Raw genomic sequence first — 26,416 nt, 5'->3', positions numbered from 1 at the left:
ATGGCTTTAGTATTACCAAGATAAGCAAAAATGTAGGAATTAAGGAATTAACTATACTGTACTAAGACTTCAAAGATTTATGTTGGCATGGAAGTTTCAGCTCCTGACACAACTGGCTCATTGAAGACTGGGCATTTTCATTGTTTTGTTCCATTATTATAAATAAGCAATAATAGCTTACTGGAATGTAACAGAAACATAACAGACGTTTCTAGGGAGGGAAATGGGCTATTTATCTAGGGTTTCATCACTGTTGTATCTGAAGATCTTCCATGAAAACTAAAGACAAGAATTATAATCTCTCTTCTAACCCAGCCAGCAAAAATAAACATTTTCAAAAGCACAAATGGTAGTTAGGTACTCAATTCCCCTACTGTGAATGGTATTTAAATGTTTAATTGCCCTTTGTGCCCTTAAAAATCTCCTACCTATATTACAGAATACATAACAGGAATGAGGACCCTGTTATGCTTGAGAGGCCTGTGTTGGGAAAGCAAAGTCAAAGAAATGGATTTTGAAATGGTCTGAACGTAGCAAAGGCTAGTGGTCATTCTTATTTTATCTGGCAGTGACTTCAGTAGTCCGTGTCCAGATTTCTTGCAGAACTAGACAGCACAGAAAGTTTCAGATAGACTGAAAGGAAAATGAAAAAATATTTTCCAATAATCTAGGACGTTGAAGCCACAGCAACAGCTTTGAGAACATAATGAAATCTAAGCAATGTCTATTAGGAAACCCCTATAATTCCTTAAGAGAAATGGCAAGGGAAGGAGAATGAAAATAAAAACCATCTTTTGGAGCAAGTCCTTTTTATCAAAGAAATGTTAGTAGTGGGGTTTGGCTGGGTCTCTAGCTCTGGTCCTGGTTATTGTTACACTTTCCCAGTAAATCATTCTTAAAAGCAAGATTATGACAAGAGTAGGATTCCAGAGGAGGGGGAACATCATTCATCCTTTTGGCTAATTGTCTGGAGACAAACTCAAAATCAAGTATAGCAGGGTTTTGTGACTCAACATTACATTTCTTAAGAACCTGCTTCAATATTGAGCAGACTTAGAACTTCAGGGAAAGTAGCCTCAACAGGAAGGAGCTGATAACATATGTAAAAGCTTGTTCAGTGGCACTGTACTAGGAAGGAATGGAAAGGCTTCTGTTCTCGAGCAGGATTCCTGAACATATCCACTAAATAATTTAGATGCGAATAATAACTATAAACTGACATGTTAACAGAACAGTGCAAGCAGCTTAGCTATCCATTCTTAGCAGCTGGACATTGGGGAATATCAGTGAGCAGAACAACCTGAAGGCACTCCAGAAGAAGAAGGTGTGAGGAAGGAAAGAAACATTGTGGAGTGGTAAAAAGCTCAGTTTGTAGGAAAATGCCAGGGTGTGTCCTGAGAAAATAATTCTGCATGGACCAGTCATGAGGTATACATGTGTGGCTTTTCTCCACACATTTGTGTCCTGTGGATTCCATAGCAATTCCACAAGGATTTCATAAAGTCCAGCTGCTACTAAAATCTACACAATGATATTATGTATTAGAAGGACTGCTTAATTTATCTGCAGTTTATTAATGTATAAATCTCAATGAAAGTCTAACTCATCTGGCTAGAGCAGAAGTGGGCAAAGTACGGCCTGCGGGCCACATCCGGCCTGTGGGACTGTCCTGCCCAGGGCCGGCTCCAAGGTTTTTGCTGCCCCAACCAGCAAACAGGAGGGGGAAAAAAAAAGCCGCTACCACGATCTGCAGCTCTACCGCCGCTGCTTCAGTCTTCGGCGGCAATTCGGCGGCGGGTCCTTCGCTCCAAGAGCGAGTGAGGGACCGGCTGCCGAATTGCCACCGAAGACCCGGATGTGCCGCCCCTCACCGTTGGCCACCCCAAGCAGCTGCTTGCTGGGCTGGTGCCTGGAGCCGGCCCTGGTCCTGCCTGGCTCCTGAGCTCCTGGCCTGGGAGGTTAGCCCCCAGTCCCTCCCCTGCTGTTCCCCCTCCCCTGTAGCCTCAGCTCACTCGCTCGCTCCACCGGTGCAATCCTCTGGGCGGCGGGGCTGCGAGCTCCTGGGGCAGTGCAGCTGCAGAGCCGGGCCTGACCCGGTGCTCTGTGCTGTGCAGTGGCGTGGCTGGCTCCAGCCGGGCATCGCGGCTGTGGCGTCGCCAGCCACCAATGCTCCAGGCAGTGTGGTAAGGGGGCAGGGAGTGGGGGAGGGGGGGTTGGATAGGAGACAGTTCAGGGTGGTGGTCAGGGGTGGGGGTATGGATAGGGGTCGGGGCGGTCAGGGGGGCAGGGGTCCCAGGATAGCAGTCAGGAAGGAGGGGGGGTTGGATGGGGCAGCAGGGGGCAGTCAGGGGCCAGGGAGAAGGGATTGTTGGATGGGGCAGAGGCCCTGGGAGGGCAGTCAGGAATGAGAGGGGGCGGTTGGATGGGCTGGTAGGGGGCAGTCAGGGGACAGGGAGAAGGGGTGGTTGGATGGGGCAGGGGTCCCAGGGAGGCCATCAGGAATGAGAGGAGGAGTGGGATGGGGTGGCGGGGGGCAGTCAGAGGCGGAGGCCTGGGGCTGGTCAGGGGACAGGGAACGGGGGTGTGTGGATGGGGCAGGGGTCCTTGGGGGGGCATCAGGGAACAAAGGGGGTTGGATGGGGGCAGGAGTCCCGGGGGGGCAGATATGAGGTGGGGGCCAGGCCATGAGCCCCTCCCCTAACCAGCCCTCCATACAATTTCTGAAACCTGATGTGGCCCTCAGGCCAAAAAGGTTGCCCGCCCCTGGGCTAGAGGCTAACTTTCAATATAAATGCTTTATGGACTCATAATCATATATTCAGTGATGATACTATACTTGTAAAAGACAGCCTTTAACTTCACTCAAGCTACATTGTCTTCAAGACACAATTTTCATCCCATGTGGGAGACCTATTTCTAAGATCTTACATAGCCCCTTTCATCACATCCCAAACATCACTAAGTTCACCCCAGTTTGAGGAAATGCTTTGTTCATTAAACAGTCCAGTGCTGCTTTCTTTTCTTGCTTTACTCCATCAGATTTGCCATGCATACCAAATTCTCAATTATTGAATGCTAATTTCCTTACAGTTTCATGCAGTTCATGCGTTCAGATTAGCTTGTCATATTAAGAAAAAAGCAGCTTGGAAGGGAATTGAAGAAGTTGGGTGTGGAGCAATTTTCTGCTCCATAAAATACAGTTCTACTTATCAGCAACATATCAGGGGCTGACACATTTCCCCATACAAAACTTATAATTCTTGACACTTTTATTGCTCTTCATTAAAAAGACCCCCTCCCTACCACAAGACGATCTTTTAAAAAAGAAGAAAACAAAACACTGTCTTAAAATCAAAGCACTCTCCCTGAGAAAGGGCCAAATTCTTTCCTCATATATACACCTCATGAATTTCAATGTGATTGTGGTATAATCTGGGCAGCAACTGGCCCCAAGTTGGAATAAAATTTCCCCCCACTTTTCTTTGCCTGAAGCAGAAAAACAATCAGCAAATTGGGTCTCACTTTCATAAAGTTCTGAATGCTGCTAGAATGTGCTATTGTTTAGGGTACATACATTGTTTGAAATCTCTAGCCCTTATAAAACATTTCAAATTAGATTTTCCTTGTCATTTGTATATGAATCGACTACGTTCATTGGGTTATGTATTCTGCCTCTGGTGGTCTACTTAATAGGTACAAATTCTTCATTTTCTTTCTTTGTAACTCAGGAGATCAGATCTTGTACCTGATTTTGTTATACCAGCCCATTGCTGTCACTTAAAATTGGGCTGTGGTAAGAATATCCATAATATAAATACCCCACCCCCCTATTTAATTCTGATTATAAATCTTTAACATGCACAAGGGGAAAAAGAAAGAAAACTCCATCAAATTACAAAAAATAAAAGTATTTAAAAAGGAGCCATGATAATTCAGATTTAACTATCTGAATGGTCAATTACATGAGACACTGTACCATGAACACCTCCCTGCATATCAATGCTCCCAAGGGTGGATCTATGAAGTTTGAAGGAACACCACAACCACAACACAAACAGGCCACGATTTTCAAGAAAGCTTAGCATCCTCAGTAGGGCCAGATTTACAAAGGTGTTTAGCATAATGCATGTCACAATGGGAGCTTATGGGTGTTGACTGAGCACTTTTTTGAGCCTGATTCGGATTGTGGATACTGAGCACTGGAAATTTTAGTCCAGATCTCTTTTGAAAAAGTGGCCTTTAATGTTATTTCGGGGCCATTTAAATAACTCTCATTTAATTCAGTGTTTTTATAAAATCAATATCACATCTCTCTCCCTGCTCTGTTCTTTTTAATTTTTTATGGGGGTGGGGGTGGACGGTGGACAAGCAACATGGTCACATCTGATTATTATTTATATTACAGTAACCTGCCCCCAAAAGCTTATATGAAAATATTTATGGTACAGATAGGTCTAAATCAAAACAAACCCCTCCCCAACACCCTGAATGTTGGAGATTTTCAGATCCAAAATCAGATTTAAAATTAAACTTAATATCTTTGAAACTGCTACTGAAAAGAAGAAAAAAGCAAACATGAATGTTTCAGACTTGCCCAGAGATCTAAATGTAGAGTGTTAAGGTATTGTTTTGTGTGTCAACATGGAGCTATTGTAAGAGTATCTACAAAAATATCAAATGATATTTCAGTTTAAAATCATTTTACTGACAAGAGCAAGTTCCCAAACTTGCTTTTCCCCTCTTCCAGTTATTCAGCCTGAAATGCAAAATAATGTGTTTCCTCATTATCGGTTTAGATAGAAGCTGTGATTGTAATAAAGAGAACTCAGAAATATCAAGACTTTAAGTGACATTACTTGGACCCTTCTGAGAAACCTTTCTGACTTGTGACTTTGTGCTGAGCACATCACCTAAAACAGCGGTTCTCAAAGCCGGTCCGCTGCTTGCTCAGGGGAAGCCCCTGGCGGGCCAGGCTGGTTTGTTTACCTGCCGTGTCTGCAGGTTCGGCTGACTGCGGCTCCCACTGGCCGTGGTTTGCCGCTCCAGGCCGATGGGGGCTGCAGGAAGCGGTGCAGGCCGAGGGATATGCTGGCCGCCCTTCCCACAGCCCCTATTGGCCTGGAGTGGTGAACCGTGGCCAGTGGGAGCCGCGATCGGCCGAACCTGCGGACGCGGCAGGTAAACAAACTAGCCCGGCCTGCCAGGGGCTTTCCCTGAACAAGCGGCAGATTAGCTTTGAGAACCACTGACCTAAAACACAATGATAATATCCTGGTTTGCGTAAGAGGTGCCATTACTACTATACACACCTAAACATTAGAGGGAATTATTTTCTCCTACTCCTTATCACTATAGTCCAGATTCATGAAAATACTTAGGCACATGCGTAAGTCCACCCACATTCAAAAAAGCAATTAAGAATGTCCCTACCATTAAGCAAAAGTGTCTGTTTAGACACTCAGTCTGAATACAGATGCTTTCCTGAAATGGGGCCCAAGAGGCCCAATCTAGTGTTCCTTGTACACACATCAAACCCCTTCTAAAAGGTGGCCAAGAGGTTGGCCTCTGAGTTGTAAAAACCCAGAGTCAATTCCCTGCTCTGCCAGAGACTTCCTGCATGATCTTGGGCACATCACTAAGCCTCTCCAGGCCTCAGTTCCCCATCTGAAAAACAGGGACAATAAGACTTCTCTCTCTGTCTCAAAGGAAATAATGAGGAAAATACATTATAGATTCTGAGGCACTCTGAGGAGTCTTATATGTGTGAGAGGTAGAACCTCAGTTTTGGGTCTGCAAGGAATGAAGGATTGAACACTATGTGGCCAACTTTAATTTTTAAGACGACTGAAATATCACTAGTTCCAGTCCACTGTTGTAATCAAAGGCTTTCCTAAAGTTCACCAGAAATGTCAATATCCACAGTATCTGAATGTGAATCTACACTGAATTTTTTTTTGGCAGCTATTTCTTATTCTTTTGGTCTTTTAACAAAAGAAGAACATCCAAAAATGGGTAACCATGTGTCATTTTTTCATTACCAGCAGTACTTATTTCTAATACATTTCCACAAGTAAGAAGAAAACTAGGGAACACACATTTCCAAGGCAATGCTTTTGCTGGATAACATGTATGACTGAAGCAGGAGACCAGGGCAAGTGTAGAGGAATGGCAGAAGGGGTAGCTCTGTGGGGTAAGGGGGTTTCCGTCTCTTAGATCCTGGGAGAAGGGTGTGAGAGATCAAGGGCCTCAAAGCCAGGCCTGTGGATCCCCAGACAGAGCTGAGACCATGGCTGCCACCCAGCATTTCACCCAAACCAGTCAAGAAGGTGGCTAGTGAAGCTCTAGCTCACAAAGGGCTCCACCCACAAATCTCTTGATTAGGGGAGATGTCTAGTCTCATCAATTGGCTTGAATGGATACTAAAACCAGAAAGAGGCACAAGAAAGAGGTGAATTCTGTGGCTGGCTGCTACTATGGACAGTGCCTACTTGCCAGCCTCCTGCCTTACAGCCTGCCCTCCTTATCCCAGACCGCCATCTCTTCCCAGCTCCTGCTTTCCTGCCTCACTCCAGGTCCCTGCTCCTACACCCTATCCCTGACCCCTCACTTGACTCCTGACTCTGTTCCAGCTCTGACCTTTGTCTTGGCACCAGATTGTGACCTCAGCTCTGGTTCCTAGATCCTGACTCTAACCATGAGACATGACCACTCACACCCTTGAGCCTCCACAGTGGGATTTAGAAAGTCTGTACTAAAAGTTTGATATCACAAAATGCAAGATGTTGAGTGCCACCAATGAACTGTTCAGCATCCCAAGCTCCAAACGAGTTAAATGAGTGTCGAAGACATAGAATTATAGAAATGTAGGATTAGAAGGGTCCAGCTCCCTGCACTGAGGCAGGACTAAATATTATCTATACCATCCTTGACAGGTGTTTGTGTCATCTGTTCTTTAAAACTTCCAATGAAAGAGATTCCACAACCTCCCTAGGCAATTTGTTCCAGTGCTTAACTACCCCTATAGTTAGAACATTTTTCCTAATGTCTAAACTAAATCTCCCCTGCTGCAATTTAAGCCCATGACTACTTGTCCTGTCCTCAGTGGATAAAGAGAACAATTTATCACCTTTTATTTATAACAACCTATTATGTTCTTGAAGACTGTTACCATGCCCCCTGCACTAGTCCTCTCTTCTCCAGACTAAACAAACTCATTTTTTCAATCTTTCTTTGTAGGTCATGTTTTCTAGACTTTTATATTATTTTTGTTAATCTCCTCTGAACTTTCTCTAATTTGTCCTCATCTTTCCGGAAGTGTGGTGTCCAGAACTGGAAACAGTACTCCAGTTCAGGGTTTATCAGTGCTGCGTGTAGTGGAAGAATTACCTATCGCATTCTGGCTACAACACTCTTCCTAGTACATCCCAGAATAATGTTTGCTTTTTTTGCAACAGTTTTGTATTTTTGATTCATATCTAGTTTGTGATCCACTCTGCTCCCCAGATCCTGTTCTTCAGTCCTCCTTCCTAATAAGTCATTTCCCATTTTATATTTGTGCAACTAATTATTCTTTCCTAAGTGTATTACTTTGCTTTTGTCCTTATTGAATTTCATCCTATATATTTCATACCATTTCTTATTTGTCAAGATCATTTTGAATTTTATTCCTGTCCTCCAACGTGTTTGCAATCCCTACAACTTGGTTTTGTCTACAAACTTTATAAATGTACTTTCTATGACATTATCCAAATCATTTATGAAGATCTTGACAGATCCCTGGGACCTCATTCAGTATGCCCTTCCAGCTTGATTGTGAACCATTAATAACTACTTTATGAGTATGCTTTTCCAACCAGTTGTACACCTACATTATGGTAGTTTTAACTAGGGTATATTTCCTTAGTTTGCTTATAAAAAGGTCATGTGAGAGAGTGTCAAAAGCCTTACTAATGTTGAGATATATCACATATACTGTTTTCCTCCTACCCACAAGGCTTCTTACCTTGTCAAAGAAGGATGACTGTTACTTATCACCTTATTAATTTGTAGGTGATTACAAATTGATTGTGTGATTATTTACTCCATTATCTTTCCAGGTACCAAAATTAAGTTGGCTAGTCTATAATTCACTGGGTTGTCCCTATTTCACTTTTTATAGATTGGTACTATATTTGCCCTTTTATAGTCCTCTGCGATCTCTCCCATCCTCCACAAGTTCTCAAAGATAATAATTAATGGCTCAGCCAGTTCCTTAAGTATTCTAGGATGTATCTGGTCAGGTTCTGCCAAATATATTCAGACATTCAGCATTACTCCTGCTCATGTACACACTTATGATAGAATCATAGAAATGCTGGAGTGGAAGGGATCTAGAGATGTTTACGAGTCCAGCCCCCTTCACTGAGGCAGGACCGAGTTTGTCCAACTCTACAAATCTCCAGTGATGGGGATTCCACAATCCCCCTTGGAAGCCTATTCCAGAATGTATCTACCCTTATAGTCAGAACATTTTTCCTAATATCTAACCTAAATATCCCCAAGCCCATTACATTTTATTCTACCTTCAGTGCACATGGAGAACAATTGATCACCATTCTCTTTATAGCAGGCCTTAACATAACTGAAGAATGTTATCAAGGTCCCTCCTCAGTCTTCTTTTCTCAAAACTAGCATTTTAGAACTTTTCCTCATAGGTCAGATTTTCTAGACTTTTTCTAAATTTTTGTTGCTCTCCTCTGGACTCCCTCAATTTGTCCACATCTTTCCTAAAGTGTGGCACCCAGAATTGGACACAGTTCTCCAGTTGAGGCCGAGTAGAGCAGGGCAATTACCTCCATGTCTTACACATAACATTCCTGTTAATACATCCCAGAATGACAATAGCTTTGTTCATAACTGCACAGTTGACTCATATTCAATTTGGGATCCACAGTAGTCCACAGTCCTTTTCAGCAGTACTAAAACCTAGCCAGTAATTTCTCATATTGTGTTTGTGCATTTCATTTTTTCTTCCTTAGGGCTTGTCTACACTTACAGCACTGCAGAGGCACAGCTTGTGATGCTGTAGCACTTAGTGAAAATGCTACCTACACCAATGAGAGACCTTTTCCCATCAGTGTAGGAGTTCCATCTCCCTGAGAGGCAGTCGCTATGTCAACAGGAGGAGCCTTCCCATCAACATAGCACTGTCTACACCAGGGGTTAGGTTGGTATAACTACATTGCTCACGGGTGTGGATTGTCCACACCTCTGAGTGACGTAGTTATATAGACATAACTTGGTAGTGTAGACAAAGCCAAAGCAAATTACTTTGCACTTATTTTTACTGATTTTTAGCTTGTTGAATACAGACCAATTCTCCGATTTGTCAATGTCCTTTTGAATTCTAATATTATCCTCCAAAGTGTTTGCAATCTCTCCCAGCTTAGTGTCATCTGCAAATTTTATAAGCATACTCTCCACTCCATTTTTCAAGTAATTAATCAGGACACTGAATAGTACCAGACACAGGACTGACCTCTGAGGGACTCTACTAGATATGCCTTCCCAGTTTGACAATGAACCATTGATAATTACTCTTTGACTACGGTCTTTCAACCAGTTGTGCACTCACTTTATAGTAATTTCATCTAGATCACATTTCCCTATTTTGCTTATGAGAATATCATGTGGGACTGTGCCAAAAGCCTTAGAAAAATCAAAATATATCAGACCTACTGCTTCCCCCCATCCACTAGGCCAGTAACCCTGTCAAAAAAGGAAATTAGCGTAGTTTGGCATGTTATGTTCTTGACAAATCTGTGCTGGTTATTACTTATAACCCTATTGTCCTCTAGGTGCTTAAAAATTGATTAAAAATTTGTTCCAGTATCTTTCCAGGTATCAAAGTTACATTGACTGGCCCATAATTTCTGGGGCCCTCTTTGTTCCCCTTTTTAGAGATAAGTATAATATTTGCCCTTCTCCACTCCTCTGGGACCTCACCCATCCTCCAGGAGTTCTTTAAGGTAACTGCTAATGGATCCGAGATGGCTTCAGGTAGTTCCTTAGGTACAATAGAATAAATTTCATCAGGCCCTGTCGACTTGAATACATCCCACTTATCTAAATATTCTTTAACTTATTCTTTCCCTATTTTGGCTTGTATTCCTTCCCCCATATTGAAGATATTAATTGAGTTGAATATGTGGTCACAGTTAACCCTTTTAATGAAGACTGAAGCAAAACAGGCATTAAAATACCCAACACTCTTGATGTCATCCATTATTAGCTCTCCTTCCCTGCTAAGTAGAGGACCTACACCTTCTATCATCTTTGTTTTGCTCCTAATGTATTTAAAGAACCTCTTCTTATTTCCTTTTACATCCCTTGTTAGGTGTAACTCATTTTGTGCTTTAGCCTTTCTGATTTTTTCCCTGCATCCTTGTGCCATTCTTTTGTATTCCTCCTTAGCAATTCCTCCGTGCTTCTGCTTTTTGTAGGATTCCTTTTTTTATTTTCAGGTCATTAAAGATCTCTTCATGGAGCCACACTGGCCTCTTACTATTCTTTCTAGCTTTCCTTTGCATCAGGATAGTTTTCAGTTGTGCCTTTAATATTATCTCCTTGAAAAACTGCCAGCTCTCTTGAATTCCTTTTTCTTTTAGATTTTCTTCCAATGCGACCTTACCTATCAGTTCTCCGAGTTGGTTAAAGTCTTCTTTTTTGGATTCCATTGTCCTTATTCCACTGCTCTCTCTCTTTCCTTTCCTTAGAATCATGTAATCTATCATGTCATGATCACTTCCACCTAAACTGCCTTCCACCATCAGATTTGCTACCAATTCCTTCCTGTTGATCAGAATCAAGCCTAAAATGGCTTCTCTCCTCCCCCGAGGTTTCTTCCTCCACTTTCTGAAACAAAAAGTTGTCCCCAATACAGTCTAAGAACTTAATGGAAATTTTGTGTTTTGCCATATTGCTTTTCCAACAGATGTCTGGGTAGATGTAGTCCCCTATTACTGCCAAGTTTTGTGTTTTGGATATTTCTGTTAAGCAGCTCGTTTCTGGGTCTCCCTGGCTGCTAGGAGTCTCAAACTGGGCACCCAATGCTGAAGCTCCCAAAGTTAGGGGATGCTTTTGAAAAATTAAGTCTTAACTTTTCTGTACTTATATTTCCTAATCTGTATAATGGGGATAAACATGTTTATGCCCTGGCGTAAAACACATTTAGACCTATGGATGTAAAGTAATACAAGTACTAAATATAACTATTCTATAGTAAATATACAGCTCCCTTCAAAAACAGCACTGGGTGTTATTCCTCACCATCTCCTTCTGATCACCCTGTGGGAAGCTAATCTTTTTGCTTATGCCAGACCAGCTACTGAGAACAGGCTGCCCTCTCTTCATTCACACCCCATCTAAAAAATTCAGCTCAGATCCCATTTTCCCCCACAGTGTACAACTGAGGAGCTATCAGCCAGCACCCTGCACTGGAGTTAATTATTATCTACCCTTGCCTCATGTTCATGTCTACTTTCACATTCCTAGAGCTTATCTACATGAGGAAAGTTACCGGCATAGCTTCTGTGGACTAAGGTATTCTGCAATAGCTATTCCGGAATAGCTCTCCATGTGGACATTCTATTCTGCTGAAAAAAGTAAAATCATTTTTATTCCAGAATAGCATGTCCATGCAAGAGAGTTATTCAGGAATAGCTAAATTATATCGGAATAGTTATTCCAGAATAGCTGTGTTGGTGGATTTCTTCTGGGTAGATGAGGCCTTTGAATAAAGATTTTATTGTTGTAACAACTGTGCTTGGTCATATGAATGGCACAATATAAAATGTTAATTGTATTGTACTGTGCATGGGAGACAAAAGATACAGACTGCTGTGTTTAGTAGTAACGTAGCTTTTGATAAATGCTGTCCTCAAGAAAAAGGGGTTGTGGGAGTGTTATAGAGTTTTACTTTATACTGAATAGATGCTTGTTTAGTATTGGTTTATTAGCTTACATGCTCTAAGTAGGGCTGTCAAGCGATTAAAAAAATTAATTGCGATTAATCACATGATTAAAAAATTAATCGTGATTAATCACGCTCTTAATAATAGAATACCATTTATTCAAATTTTTTGGATGCTTTCTACATTTTCAAATATATTAATTTCAATTACAACACAGAATACAAAGTGTACAGTGCTCCTTTTATATTTATTTATATTACAAATATTTGCACTGTAAAAAACAAAAGAAATAGTATTTTTCAATTCATCTAATACAAGTACTGTAGTGCAATCTCTTTATTGTGAAAGTTGAACTTACAAATTAGAATTGTGTACAAAAAGCCTACATTCAAAAATAAAATAATGTAAAACTTTAGAACCTACATGTCCACTAAGTCCTACTTCAGCCAATCACTCAGACAGAAAAGTTTGGTTATAATCTGCAGGAGATAATGTTGCCCGTTTCTTGTTTACAATGTCACCTGAAAGTGAGAACAGGTGTTCGCATGGCACTGTTGTAGCTGGCACCACAAGATATTTACGTGCCAGATGCGCTAAAGATTCATATGTCTCTTGATGCTTCAACCAGCATTCCAGAGAACATGCGTTCATTTTCATCATCTGAGCAAGATGTCACCACAGGTGGATTTTCTTTTTTTTTTGGTGGTTTGGGTTCTGTAGTTTCCTCATAGGAGTGTTGCCCTTTTAAGACTTCTGAAAGCATGCTCCACACCGCGTCCCGATCAGATTTAGGAAAGCACTTCAGATTCTTAAACCTTGGGTTGAGTGCTATTTTTACGTGTTTTTAATGTATTTTTATGTAGCTATTTTTGAAATTTCACTTTGGTACCCTCTTTGGGTTTTGTCAAATCTGCTGTGAACGTGTTCTTAAAATGAACAACATGTGCTGGGTCATCATCCGAGACTACTATAACATGAAATATATGGCAGAATACGGGTAAAACAGGACAGGAGACATACAATTCTTCCCCAAGGAGTTCACAAATTTAATTAATGCATGTTGAGATGAGTTCCTGTCTGCATCCTGTAAAACTTGCCCATACTGGTATTGCCCTGGCCTCTTCTTTTGTCATTCAGTGTTGAATGCATTCTAAGACAATATGCATTTCCTCACCTTTTGGGGGCGAAGCCAGACTTTAAGGCACCTGCTCCCCTACTTGGTGTAAACTTTGCTTGTGCCAATCAGAAATGGAAACAAACAGGTTTTGGGCACTATTTTTTTTAATGAGCATGGTCAGCATGGAAGCTTGTCCTCCGGAATGGTGGCTGAAGCATAAAGGGGCATACAAATGTTTAGCATATCTGGCACATAAATACCTTGCAACACTGGCTACAAAAGTGCCATGTGAACGCCTGTTCTCACTTTCAGGTGACATTGTAAATAAGAATCAAACAGCATTATGCCCCGTAATTGTACACAACCTTGTTTGTCTTAGCGATTGGCTGAACAAGAAGTAGGACTGAGTGGATTTGTAGGTTCTAAAGTTTTACATTGTTTTGTTTTTGAGTTCAGTTATGTAACAAAAAAATCTACCTTTATAAGTTACACTTTCACAATAAAGAGATTGCACTGCAGTATTTGTATGAGGTGAATTGAAAAATACTATTTATTTTGTTTATCATTTTTACAGTGCAAATATTTGTAATAAAAGTAATAATATAAAGTGAGCACTCTACACATTGTATTCTGTGTTGTAACTGAAATCACAATTTAAAATGTAGAAAAACATCAAAAATATTTAATAAATTTCAATTGGTATTCTATTGTTATAAGTGTGATTAATCGTGATTAATTTTTTTAATCGCAATTAATTTTTGAGCTAATTATGTGAGTTAACTGTGATTAATTGACAGCCCTAATATTAGCTGACTGTGGTGTTTGTTTTTTTTTAGGAGCATGGGGGAATCTGTCTCTGTTGAGTCATTTGCAGGATCTAAGGTATTTGCAGGTGGGAATGGAATAAAACTGCACAAAACAATGCGGGAGCAGGTGGGAGTGGTTATTATGGGGCGGGACGAGGGTGGGATTAAAAAAATTGCCTCATGCAGGGCTCTAGTGCTGAGGTTTCTACCAGGGTGCTGTCCCTTGATCCTGCCTGGCAATTCCATGTATGACTATGAAGTCATTTACAGTTATGCAAAGAGGGTGTAAAACATTGCCACTATGTTGATCTAATAGTGCTGTATTCCCAAGTAAATGACTGCATGAGGTGCACAGCAGTGGAGAATCTACTGTCCATCTTTTGTACCACTCTCTAGCTCAAGGGTGGGCAAACTACGGTCCGTGGGCTGGATTTGGCCCATCAGGGCTTTGGATCTGGCCCGCGGGATTGCTGACCTGTGGTGCCGCGGGCCCCACGCAGCTCCAGAAGTGGCCGGCACCATGTCCCTGTTGCCCCTGGAGGAGAGAGGGGGGACAGAGAGCTCCACACGCTGCCCTCGCCTGCAGGCACCTCCCCCCGCAGCTCCCATTGGCCGGGAACAGGAAACTGTGGCCAATGGGATCTTCAGGGGGGGTACCAGCAGGCGAGGGCAGCGCGTGGAGACCTCTGCTACCACCTCCCCCAGGGGCCACAGGGATGTGATGCTGGCCACTTCCGGGAGCGGCACAGGGCCAAGGCAGGCAGGGAGCCTGCCTTAGCCTTGCTGTGCGCCGCTGCCACCTCAGAGCAGCTCCAGATAAGTGACAAAGGGCCGGAGCCCATACCCTGAACCCCTGCTGCACCTCTCCTGCACCCCAAGCCCTTGCCATGAGCCTCCTAACCCCCTGCCCTGAGTCCCCTCCTGCACCCCAACCCCCTGCCTTCAGCCCCCTCCTGCACTCTGCACCCCTCCCTGCACCCCTGCCCTGAGCCCCATGCTACACCCCGCACCACTCCTGCACCCCAACCCTCTGCCGTGAGCCCCCTACTGCACCCTGTACCCCTCCTGCACCCTAACCCCTTGCCCTGAGCCCCTTCCTGCACACTACACCCCCTCCACTCCCTCCAAACACCCCAACCCCCTACCCCAGCCCTACATTCATGGCCCTGCATGCAATTTCCCGACGGAGATGTTGCCCTCGGACAAAAAAGTTTGCCTGCCACTGCTCTAGCTAGTAGCCATCTGATAAATGTGAAGCCCCACCTTCTTTGTTGCTAATGGAAAGGAGGAGCTTTTTTGTCTCTTCTTCTCTCTCAGAGCCTCCTAGCTGCTGTCAAGGTAGGTGTCTGCACTGCTTAATTCTTCCTCAAGCCTCCTGGCAGCAGGCAGAAGTGGAGAGAGCAAAGAGGTCGGTGTTAGTCTTCCCCTCTCTTAGGCCTGTCCCATACATAAAGTTGCATCAGTTTAACAAAAATCAGTTTAAAAACTAATTTTAGTTAAACAGGTGCAAAATCCTGGGTGGACGTTCCTCTCTTGGTTTGAATCTGGCTTCCTATCAGTAATTTTACAAGTCTAAGCTAAATGATAGAACCAGTTTTTAAATGAATTGTATTTAAACTAGAGCAATTTCTGTATGTAGACATAACCTTGGTCTCCTTTTTTTGATCCTTCTCCTGAATAACTTCAGATCCTGCCTCTGCTGCTAGTCAGAGATTTCCCATGCACAAGCAGCATGAAATAACTGACAGCTTCACTCCCACCCACAAGTAGCAGCAAAAAGTCTGCAGTGGTGTTCATTTTACTCTGCCACTGCTTGCCAAAGCCATGAGCACTGTAACAGCACTGGAGTTGTCTGTTTGCAGAAAACAATATAGTACTAGGTTACATACTTGGTAGAAGGTGATCTACAACCAGAAGCACAAGAATCTCTTTAATGAAAACTTAAATTCTATAGAAATCAAAGTCTCACCCCCCTATACTTGCCACTTTTGAGTGGCTGAATTGATTTATCAAGCCTTTTTTGCAGCAGTTCTAGTGCTTTGGTAGCTCAGCATAATGCTTCAGAAACTGCACAACAAAGGCTGGGAGGTTTTGGTTTTTTACTTTCATAAAAAGACCAGGAGTACTTGTGGCACCTGAGAGACTAACAAATTTATTTGAGCATAAGCTTTCGTGGGCTACAGCCCACTTCTTCAGATGAATAGAATGGAACATATAGTAAGCAGATATATATATATACATACAGAATATGAAAAGGTGGAAGTAGCCATATCAACTCTAAGAGGCTAATTAATTAAGATTACTTTCATAAAGGGACCAATCCTTGTTTCCACGGGACAAAGCTCCCACTCACCCCAGTGGTTGTTTCACCTGAGCAAGGAGGACTGCAACATGGCCCCAAAGCATCAGATCTTGCACCTAACAAAGTCAATGCAGGTTCATGCTTCAGTGGGAGCAGGAACAAATCCTAAGACTAAACTTCACACCAAGCAAATGGGGCACACTTGCAAGGCCTGCTCACTTAGCCTTTCCTTGGAATAGTCTGCTACAGGTATATATTTTTATTCTGTACAACATTTGCATGCTGCATGATACAATCTGATGTAGATAAAATACCATATCAGGGCTGTCTAGCAAAATTAAGTGGACAAAGCTGATTTGCAGCAAGCTTTGATACAAGCCTACTTCCAGCAAAGCAGCTCAAGAAAATATGAATTTAAACTACCACAAATTCTTAATTCCATACCACCTTCATCAACTACTTGCCAGTCTTTCAGCATCCTGTTAAATAACTGCACATTTTTAAAATGCTAATAGCCTTTTCTCCTTTCATTATTCATACACTTTATAAATAAGATTTGTGTACTTAATCTCTAAGGTTGAAAAGCAAAACACAAGTAATTCACATCCATAACTAGATTGTATTTTACATAACTGAACTGCTGTTAAATAAATTCTAGATACCAAGGTCAGCAAATGAAGAACTTTTTGAAAAGCCACGATCACAGAGTTATCATTTTGCTCTTTACACTTCAGCTATTCCGTAAAGCTTCCAAATTGTTCCTGCAGCTGACATGACTGTCAGAGTGAATGCAGCAGTGAGGGGATGACGAGACCCAGCATGTTCACTAACCATGATGAGAGGCTCAAAGACTTTTTTTTTTTTTTTTAAACTCCTGGCTGTGTCAGTCTCAGTCCTGTTCGGGGGACAAGCAGGTTTTTATAGCTACATTTACATACTCGCCCCTTGGCCTCTGCATGCAGTGACATTTCTTTCTGATTCTTTCTGGTGACATACAAGGAGCAAATATGAATTTAATTATGGTTTCTATCCATCACTTTAAACCAAAGATAATTAGAACTTCAGATAAGAATATGGAAATAACGGTTTTAAGAGGAACTCTGAGAAACATATGCTTGCTCTGTGAGCCCTTGGGCCCTTCCTTCCTAGCTTTCTTTATTAAAGTTAAATGGGGTAGTGATGTGTTGCTGATAATGGGAGCTGCCGAGGTTCACAGTGGTGAACAATATTACTTTAGAATGATACTGTAAATTACAATGCCAAAAGCATCTCCCTTGCCTTTCCTCAGCAGATATATTCCCAAAAGAACAAGTCCTATATGCTGAATCATATAAGGTCAAACTTTTTTTGAATACATTTTGAGCATGGCCGTATATCAAAGGCCAAAGAAAAAAGGCTCTTTACCTTTGGAGTTTATTACACCAGCTGCAGTTGAAGCCAATCTGGGCAGTGACACAGGGACCACAGCTGTTAAACTGGAGACAGGCTGGGAGATGGATGGATAAATAAATAAATAAAAATTAATACATCCATTAACTTTATAGACAATTCTTACTGCATGTACAAAGCAAGAATAAATCCTCTCCAAAAATATATTTAAGCGATCACTGGGCTCACAGATGTGCAGCATGACATACCAAAGATAGCCGGTTAGCATGTACTGTACAGATATATCCAGAGAAGGTACTTTTGATCTTCAGGATTTAATTTGTTTTCCATTTGTAAATTTAATCCCATTTCCAAAGAACTCCTTTCACTAAGGTTGCAAATTTTTTATTTTACTGCTAAGTATCAAGTTATTTCCTTAAGTCTCCTTCCTTCTCATTCTTACATTTCTGGGTATAGCTAACGTTTAGACATATGCAGATAAGAAGACTGGCAGGAAAATGTGTAAGAACTATAACTGGATTAGGAAAAAAGGGTGATAGCTACTTTCAATGTATCATAGTGGTACAGCTGGCAATTTAAATGCTAAGATTTCTAAACAATGTAGGTTTACCTTGAGCAAAGAGGGTGGATGAATTGTAAAAGTTGTTTGTGTGTTCGTTTAAGATGGGCTGCACTGCACACATACATTTTTGTGTTTGACTCACAAGCTTGAAATTTACTCCCTTTCTTCATGAAGCAAACAATGGATATATAGACACTCATTGGAAAATCATTTAGTGCAGTTATCATTCAAGATCTACTGGCAGTTATGATAAAACTCAGATCTGTTAACTTACTTGAAGCGCTAGTCAGCTACATAAAGTTTTCAAACCCTCAGATACTAGGAAAATATTTTGGAACTCTGCATTTTCCAACTATTTTGGACCTGTCCATATTAAATTTTACTTACTAGGTAGAGGTATCATCTCAACAGCTGACAGATTGGTAACCTTTGACATCTGTAGCTCCACCCTGTGGTATTCATAAATCGTTCTTCTACGGACATCTACCAGGGAGGAAAACAGGGAGGAGATATTTTCATATGTTATTGTTTTGCAAGCTGCACCTGTGAGATTGCTATACTACACACACACACACACACACACACACACACACACACACACACACACACACAGAGCACATTTCCCCCATGACACAATTTTAATTTAACAACTCTAGAATGGGAGATTCATTTGAGAAACCATCAGAGCCTTTTACCAGTAAAGGACTATGAAAATGCTGAATGAGCTCTCAGTCATCCTGTTAACTCATTTAGGCATAACTTCTAAAGCTGATACTCAAATAGATTTTAGATTATATTTCATATATTTTCCCCCAAGAAGATGTTTCCCAAGCTAAATGCTTATAGAAACATACTGTCGGAATGCCATTTGTTCTCAAAATGTGCAAACAAAAATGGTTTCATCACTTAATTTATTTGTTAGCTGGAAGCTACTTCACATCTTAATATGGCAGCCTTTGCTCAAAAGTATTGGATTAGAACTTTTTTAATATTAAAAAAATGGAGCCAAGAAAAGTGTTACTAAAAAGGCAGCTGCATGTGAAATCACTACATAAACTGAAACCAGGTATGTTTCTCAAAGCAGAAGATTCACTGCAAAGCTATAAGTGTACTGTTTTGACAGCTTTGAACACACAAGCCAAAAGCAAGAGAAGGTCAATGTAAAAAAAACAAAACAAAAAAAACCCAAAACATTTTATTGTTAGTTTCCTATTCAGTGTGCTATTATTTATTCTGGTCATCTTCAATATTCCAGATATTAAGTGTCTCGCTGCAAAGCAGACCAGAACATTTGCAAATTAGAAGTATAGACTATACCACTGGTCTTACATTATAATGATTGGCCATTTCTGTAGGCCTTGGATTCAAGGTTAATTTTTTGTCAGAGGCCTGATCAATCTTCCATTTAAATCACCGCAAACACTCTCACTTCAGTAGGATTAGGACAGAAGAGAAATGAGCAGATTCAGACATTGGATTAATGGATTATCTTGGTCAATTTTGTCGTCTGAGCTGATGGGAGGAGAAAATAGCACAGAGAACCACAAACCTATGCTTAGGCAGGCTTGTGCTGCCAATTCTGCACCTTGCAAATGGGCACAGCCATACGGTTGGTGTGAGGGACATGTTTTTATGGGCCATTCTGCAATGGACTCTAAAGAGTATTGTTGCATCCCCAAGTGTTGTTAGGAAATCATATAGCAGCTGTGACAAAAAAAGTATTTCCCCCATCTTCTTTTGTCCAGAAGGTCGTGGCCACTTCTTTCAGATCCAAAAAAAGCTTTTTACTCATATATTTATTATAAACTGAAATAAACACATTAACAGCAATAAATATTAATTTCTACACGATGTGCTAGAGAGCATTAGGAGATACACCTGGCTACTGTACTTGAAGAGCTCAGCTTGGCCTGAGTGCATGAGCTTTGCTGGGACAAGTACATGTGCTGCCACCAACAGCAAGCAAAAGCTGTCAAAGCAAGCAGCAAGCAGCTAGTACCTGCTTGAAGGAAGGAGCAGTGAAGACAATCCCAAGGAGGGTTGGGCTGGGATGTCATGTGAAATCCTGCCCTTGCAAGATTCTTTGTGAAGCGACTGCACTGGACAGCCTTTCTGTTCTCCTCTCTGAACAAGCTTTTAGGTATGGATAGGCAGAATCTTGCTTGCAAACAATAATACTTCTATCTAACTCCCCATAAGGCTTAAGGTTCCATTGCCAATTAACTCAACTTGTTATTTATTTGAGGCTGACTTCAGCTATCATTGAACCACTGCTGGTGGAGGATCTCTGTTTTTATCTTGGATGCAGTGATAATTTATTAAGTTGGTAACATATATTTTTACCACAAAGCGATTCTGATTGGATAGTAGGCAGATCCTGGCAAGGCAAGACATCTGCTGTGGATGTTCTGATACCTGCCAGACTTCCAAAGGTATAGGCTAGGAAACCCTGCCAAGATGAAGCTAATCTGGGCTTGGTTTGGGTAGATCTCCTGCCAGTAGTGAAGGATATATTCTCCCAGAATGTTTTGACCAAGAGAAGCACCTGCCAAATCAAAGCAATCAGGGACTGTGTTTGAAATGAATTCTTGCTGATGCCTGAAGCTTTCATTTGTTTTCTTTTGTTTTGTTTTTTTTAAAATCTGGCTCCTGACCAAAAAAACAAAAGGCAAATGGAAACAGATATAAATGATGGCACTGGCACTATAAATGAACCCGGCAGCATTCTGTCATTATCAGAGGTGAACAGTGCAGGTTGGTTTGCCATAATCTTATTATTTCTGAGTCTGTCACAATAAATGCCCAAGGGGGACGTGTATTAAACCAGTTATTCAGGCTTTCCAAAATCCCCAGGAAACAGTCTGTCATACACCCACACTGCAGATAATTACTAAAAATACTAATATTATGTAAGATGATGTCTGATATAAAAGCTGATTTATAATCATGCAGAATGCAGCATGACTGCTAATCCCATTAAGTGATATATTTTCAGATGAACGGAGACTTGACCCTCCCTTTTGGAGAAACAGTTGGTACCCACAAAACCTAATGTGGGCTTCCCTACTGTGGTGACATGTGGTGTAAAAAAGCCTAGCATAGGTAGGAATCTGAGTACTTGCACTCTCAACTACTTGATTTGCGCCTGTAAGAGGTAGCTGAAGTACAAGCACTCAGATTTGTGTACACAGTTAAAACATATGGAAAATGCAAGTATTTTTGAAAATTTGACTTGAAATGAACTTTTCATCCCCTTTAAAAACTCACATATTCCTTAGGCCTATAATCCTCAGTCCTCTTCTTCCTAAGAGAACAAAAGCCAGAAACCAAACCAAAGCAGAAAACACAACTGAAGTCCCCAATCCTAGACAGATGCATCATTCACTTGGGTGCTGTTGTTGCTTTTCACAAAGGCTGTCTATTTGGGTATTTAACAAACAAGTATAAATACAAAGTCTCGCCCATCAGAGTTTGCAGTCTAAGGCCTCACTTCACCCAGGTAGTTAGGTGCATGCTTAACTGTAAGCATGAGTAGTCCCACTGAAGTCAATGGGACTACTCATAGACTAAGGGGGGGAGGGACTACTCGGGGGGGAGGGATAGCTCAGTGGTCATAGACTAAGTTAAGCACAGGCTTAAGCATCTTGTTGAAACGAGGCTTTACACTGCAATCTCTTGGGGCAGGGGCTTTGTATTTATACTTGTTTGTAAAGCATCTATCATGCTTTTGGCATGACAAAAAATATAATACCACATGTCACGATAGCTTAGATAACCTTGGTGGGTATTAGAAATACATTTCTGTTAATAGTATTTCCCTGAGCACGTGTATGACAAAGTTTTACTTTTCTTTGTCTTTTTTTGTCTCCCATGATTTTTTTTTTAATTTGAAAAGGATCAATAATGCATAATTCTTCAGTAACAGTTTCTACCTGTGGGCAACTGTTGCATTTACAATGTAGTCCAAATAGTCCAGATGTAGTATCTTTGAATACAAAAACAAAGGCAGATTTCTGGCATAAAAGAACTGAAGAGAAAACTAGCCTCTTGAGGTAACTGCACACCTCAGCACTGTTGCTAGCCTCTAAAAAGATAGCATGCGGTCATAAGGCCAATTGCAATAGTCCGTTCAAGAGATTAAGCAACGTATCTGTAAATTATAGATGTCTAAGATACTGGTCTGATAGCACATCTTTCTCTACAGGATTATCACAGTGGTTTAAATGAAATAATGACATATAAACATTACTTGAATCAGAAGTGCCAGAGTTTACTACATTAGCTACAGAATGCAGGAGGCTCTGCAGATGGTGCAGTAACACAAGAGCAGCAGAGGCTTCTACAACATATCAAAAAGGTTAGTACTTGTACTGAACTATTCTGAATGCAGAAGTTTGACAGATTTCTTCTATTAAATCTATTTCAGTTAAATCTTCTAATTTTATCTTCAAAAATGACAAGGCTTTGTCACTTAAAGATCCCCAGGGATTCAACATCAGCCCTAGAATCAACAAGAACCACTAACAAAAATAGCTTATCTACTCAGAGTTCTTATGTATTTGTGAATCTAAGGGGTGAAAAAAACAAAAACAAAAATGACCTGTTTACAAATGAGTATGACAGCTCAGTATGAAATAAACAAGCTATGAAGGATATTCAGCTCACACTACCAGCAATTTATGACTCAAATAAAAGTTACAAAAGAGGGTGGGGCAAATCTCAGTACAATATGACTTTTAAAACTACTTCTGAGATCTTCATGCCATAGGAGCAAGTATGAATTTTGGGTTGATCATGCTGCTAGTCCCATATGACTGGCAGCCAACTCCTACTCAAGGCAAAAGAGTTAGAATGGTCTGAAGATTAATTTCAAAGTAATATTCACCCTCAGCACTTCAAGCACTTTCCATCTTCAAAGGTCTGTAAACTACTAACATTAACTAATGAATCTACAAACAAGAATCTACTGTTTGACACTAGGGAAGTGCTGCTTCCCTATAATGCACTGTTATGCATATGTTGTGTCTACAGTGCCCCACAGCTTGGAATTCAGGGTGTGAATAGCAGAGTGCACCGAAGGGCTGCGCTATAACTTCCTCATGCGAATACATTAAGTGCGAATGAAAAGGTTCCTCGTTAGCATGAATGTAGTCCTATTTGAAGAGAACTATGTTAACACAAATGAGGAGCGATTTAGTTCATGCCCTCACAGGGCCGGCTCCAGACCCCAGCGCGGCAAGCACGCGCGTGGGGCGGCCCTTTCCCGGGGGGGCGGCAGGCTGGGCCGGCGGACCTGCCGCAGTCATGCCTGTGGGAGGTCCACCGGAGCCCCGGGACGACCGGACCTGCCGCAGGCATGACTGCGGAGGGGGCGCTCGTCCCGCGGCTCCAGTGGACCTCCCGCAGGCATGACTGTGGCAGCTCCAGCGGAGCCGCCGGACCTGCGAACCGTCCGCAGCTGCGGGAGGTCCAGCCGAGCCGCGCGACCAGCGGACCCTCCGCAGTCATGCCCGTGGGAGGTCCGCTGCTCCCGGGGCGCCTCCCGCGCATGACTGCTTGGGGCGGCCAAAAAGGTACAGCCGCCCCTGTGCCCTCAGCATCTAACAGGGCAGTTACAGTGCAGCACTTTGGTGTACACTGGTATTCACCCCCCATAATCTGAAGTGTGAGGAAGTGTAGACAAGCCCTAAACTTCCAACCAAGATGTGGGTCCCTCTTTGTACAACAGTCATTTTTAACATTCTCTAAAAGTTACTCAAAACACTGCAAAGTCACCAGCAGTTGGAGGAATTTGCACCTCAGTTCAACAAAAGTTATAAAATCATGGTGTGAAAGGGTAGCAGTTGAGGACACACAGATGAGATAATCTGCCAATGAGTGAGCCAATGAATTAAGTTCCAAATAATTGTTTTGTGAGTAATGTAGAAAAGCCATCCAGCAACAGACACAGTTGAGTGTTTGCCACCTGTAGTTTAGCTGGTTGGGGAAACACTCAATAGGACAGTAGTCTCTACTTCCTTGCATCTTGACCCAGTTTGTGGGTCCAACTGAGCTGTGCTGAGCACAGGACCTGGGGCTGGGGAAACAAAGGTTTTTTACACTAGGAGCACTCCACATTGCCAAATCTTGGCGAGGCCTAGGAGCCAAGTCAGCCCCTGACAAAAGTTAGAGCAACTTTAGAGCTGTTTTCACTTCAGGCACATGGTAACAGCCACCCCAGGGGCTGTTATGTGATCAGAGGATTGCCACTGTGCAGCAGTGCTCTGGCCACACCTCTAAATTAGCCCGTGAATCCTCAGGTGCATGGTTCAGCCTTGACATGCAATCAGGGAGGCATATTGGGACTGAGATTTGGCCTGTGTAGTCATCTCCATCTGTGCAACGTGGGTGTAAAATGCTGCAAGATCAGAATGTTAAACTTTTACACCCACATTGCACAGCTGTAAATAACCACATAACATGCAAGGCAGCAGGGAATTAGGCCCTTCATTTTAAATGGTGCTGCTTCATCTTAACCTGATGAATATCAAGAGACAACCAGCAGACACCCTTCTTGGAGACTTCAGAAGTTTAACCCTAATGTTCTTCCAGGGCCGTCACTGCTGTTTACAAACCAGAGTAAAATCTTTCACAGTTTTAATATACAGAGATGTGTCTTGATTATACATGCTTGAGTTCCACTATATATTGAGTGGCACTAATTGCACTGAAACTGGAATGTTGTTAATTGATAGCTAAACTTCCATTTTGATTTGCATGCACAGTGTTGTAGAGGAATGTCAGTGTTTTTAAACCTTGGGTTGTCACAGCAAAATAGTTGAACCTGCCTTAACAGAGTCCAGTGTGAAACATCATCAGTGGGACAAAGTCCAGCCATTTATGTGTCTTCATTATAGGAGTTATCCCAACCATTGTTTCCAATAAAAAACCAGCATGGAGTAGCAACCCACTGTGAGGTTGTATGAAAACTGAGCATTCACATAATTTTACACTGTACTTTGTTCATTAGGGACCATGATTCTCAGTGCAGTGTGAGCTCAGCAAGCAGAACACTTGCTCGGTGTTTTAGAGTTGAACACAGTGTCAGGTTGAAGACAATATTTCTTCATTATTTTCTACATGAGCAATTTAAAAACAATTATTTTTAAAAAAAAGGAGAAACGTATTGAAAAAGGAGTGTCCTGGAAAAAAGAGAGGGAGAGAGAGAGAGAGAGAGAAGGGATTTAGGACAGAGATGATAGACCAAGGCGTAAAAGTAAAACTTGAGAGTAGGAAAAGGGAATGCAGTAGAGAGAGATGACTGAGACCGGCCTGGGAGTAGAAACAAAGGGCTGGTCTGACAGAGAAGAAAAAAGAATAAGGAACAGTGAAGAGGTGGCAACAGAGGTGCAAGGAGTTGGTAGTTGATATAGCAGGGATGATGAGGAAAGACGACCTGCTGAGAGCAGCTGTAGAATTAGCCATACTATCAGAACTATTGCCAATCACAGCAATAGCTGACCTGAAGACAGATATTAAGACTTATAGAGTGCTTTCTTGCAAGAGAGAAAAGTTAATTTAAAGAACATTCAGCCTGTCTATAGACAGATCAGAGATGCCCCCCAGACTCATCCCTCTTATGACCAATGGCACATCCCTCTTATAGTGTCCTGGATATACACCTCACACAAACTCAGGCACATCTGAAATGTAGCAGTTGTTCTGCACTAGCAACGCTGCACAGTATTTAGCTAGGAACATATTCAAACAAGAACAATAAAATAAAATAAAAATCCAGCAAAGCAAAGAGGTCTACCAAAATTCCACATCCCACTCACTTTCCCATCCCCCGCAAAACCCTCAAACTGCTTTGCAATAGCAATGGGGCAAATCCTAGGAAATATCCCAGGTAAATGCATGCCGTAGACAGAGAACAAAGAGTTGCTACTGCAAAGCCTTTGGGGGTGGAAGGACAGACACTTATATTAACATCAGACAAAATGGTCGCTTGCCAGAATCACATGCATATGCAGACCTTTGAGTGTAAATCAGAACTGAATTCCAAGCTTGACCCATCACTAAATGTACCACTTTTCATGTTTTGTTTGATAAGAAACCAATGAGTGAATTAAATCCAAATAGCTCTGATGCCCATTTCCTCTGTTGAGGTTTCCCTTAGACAATGAGACTTTGAATGGATTGTACATAGTTTTATCTCACATTTAACAGGAAAACTTTAACTAGCTAATGATATATCCTTCCAACAATGGAAATATACCTATCTCCTACAACTGGAAGGGACCCTGAAGG

General features: G+C 41.8%; 1 protein-coding gene across 5 annotated transcripts in view; it reads right to left on the bottom strand.

Annotated features, from left to right (window-relative positions):
• Positions 1-26,416, bottom strand: part of PLXDC2 (plexin domain containing 2) — a 392,323-nt gene that overhangs the window by 63,348 nt on the left and 302,559 nt on the right. For all 5 annotated transcript variants that reach the window (XM_045007165.1, XM_045007166.1, XM_045007168.1 and 2 more), the window contains exons 8-9: positions 18,515-18,610; positions 17,581-17,662 (exon numbers count right to left, since the gene is read on the bottom strand). In XM_045007165.1, coding sequence (XP_044863100.1) covers positions 17,581-17,662; positions 18,515-18,610 — 178 coding nt within the window. The remainder of the gene's footprint in view (positions 1-17,580; positions 17,663-18,514; positions 18,611-26,416) is intronic.

The sequence above is a fragment of the Mauremys mutica genome, chromosome 2 (assembly GCF_020497125.1).
Source record: "Mauremys mutica isolate MM-2020 ecotype Southern chromosome 2, ASM2049712v1, whole genome shotgun sequence".
In the NCBI taxonomy this organism is placed as follows: Eukaryota; Metazoa; Chordata; order Testudines; family Geoemydidae; genus Mauremys; species Mauremys mutica.
The sequence above is the reverse complement of the archived record's forward strand: the minus strand, read 5'-3'. Positions and strand labels throughout refer to the sequence as shown.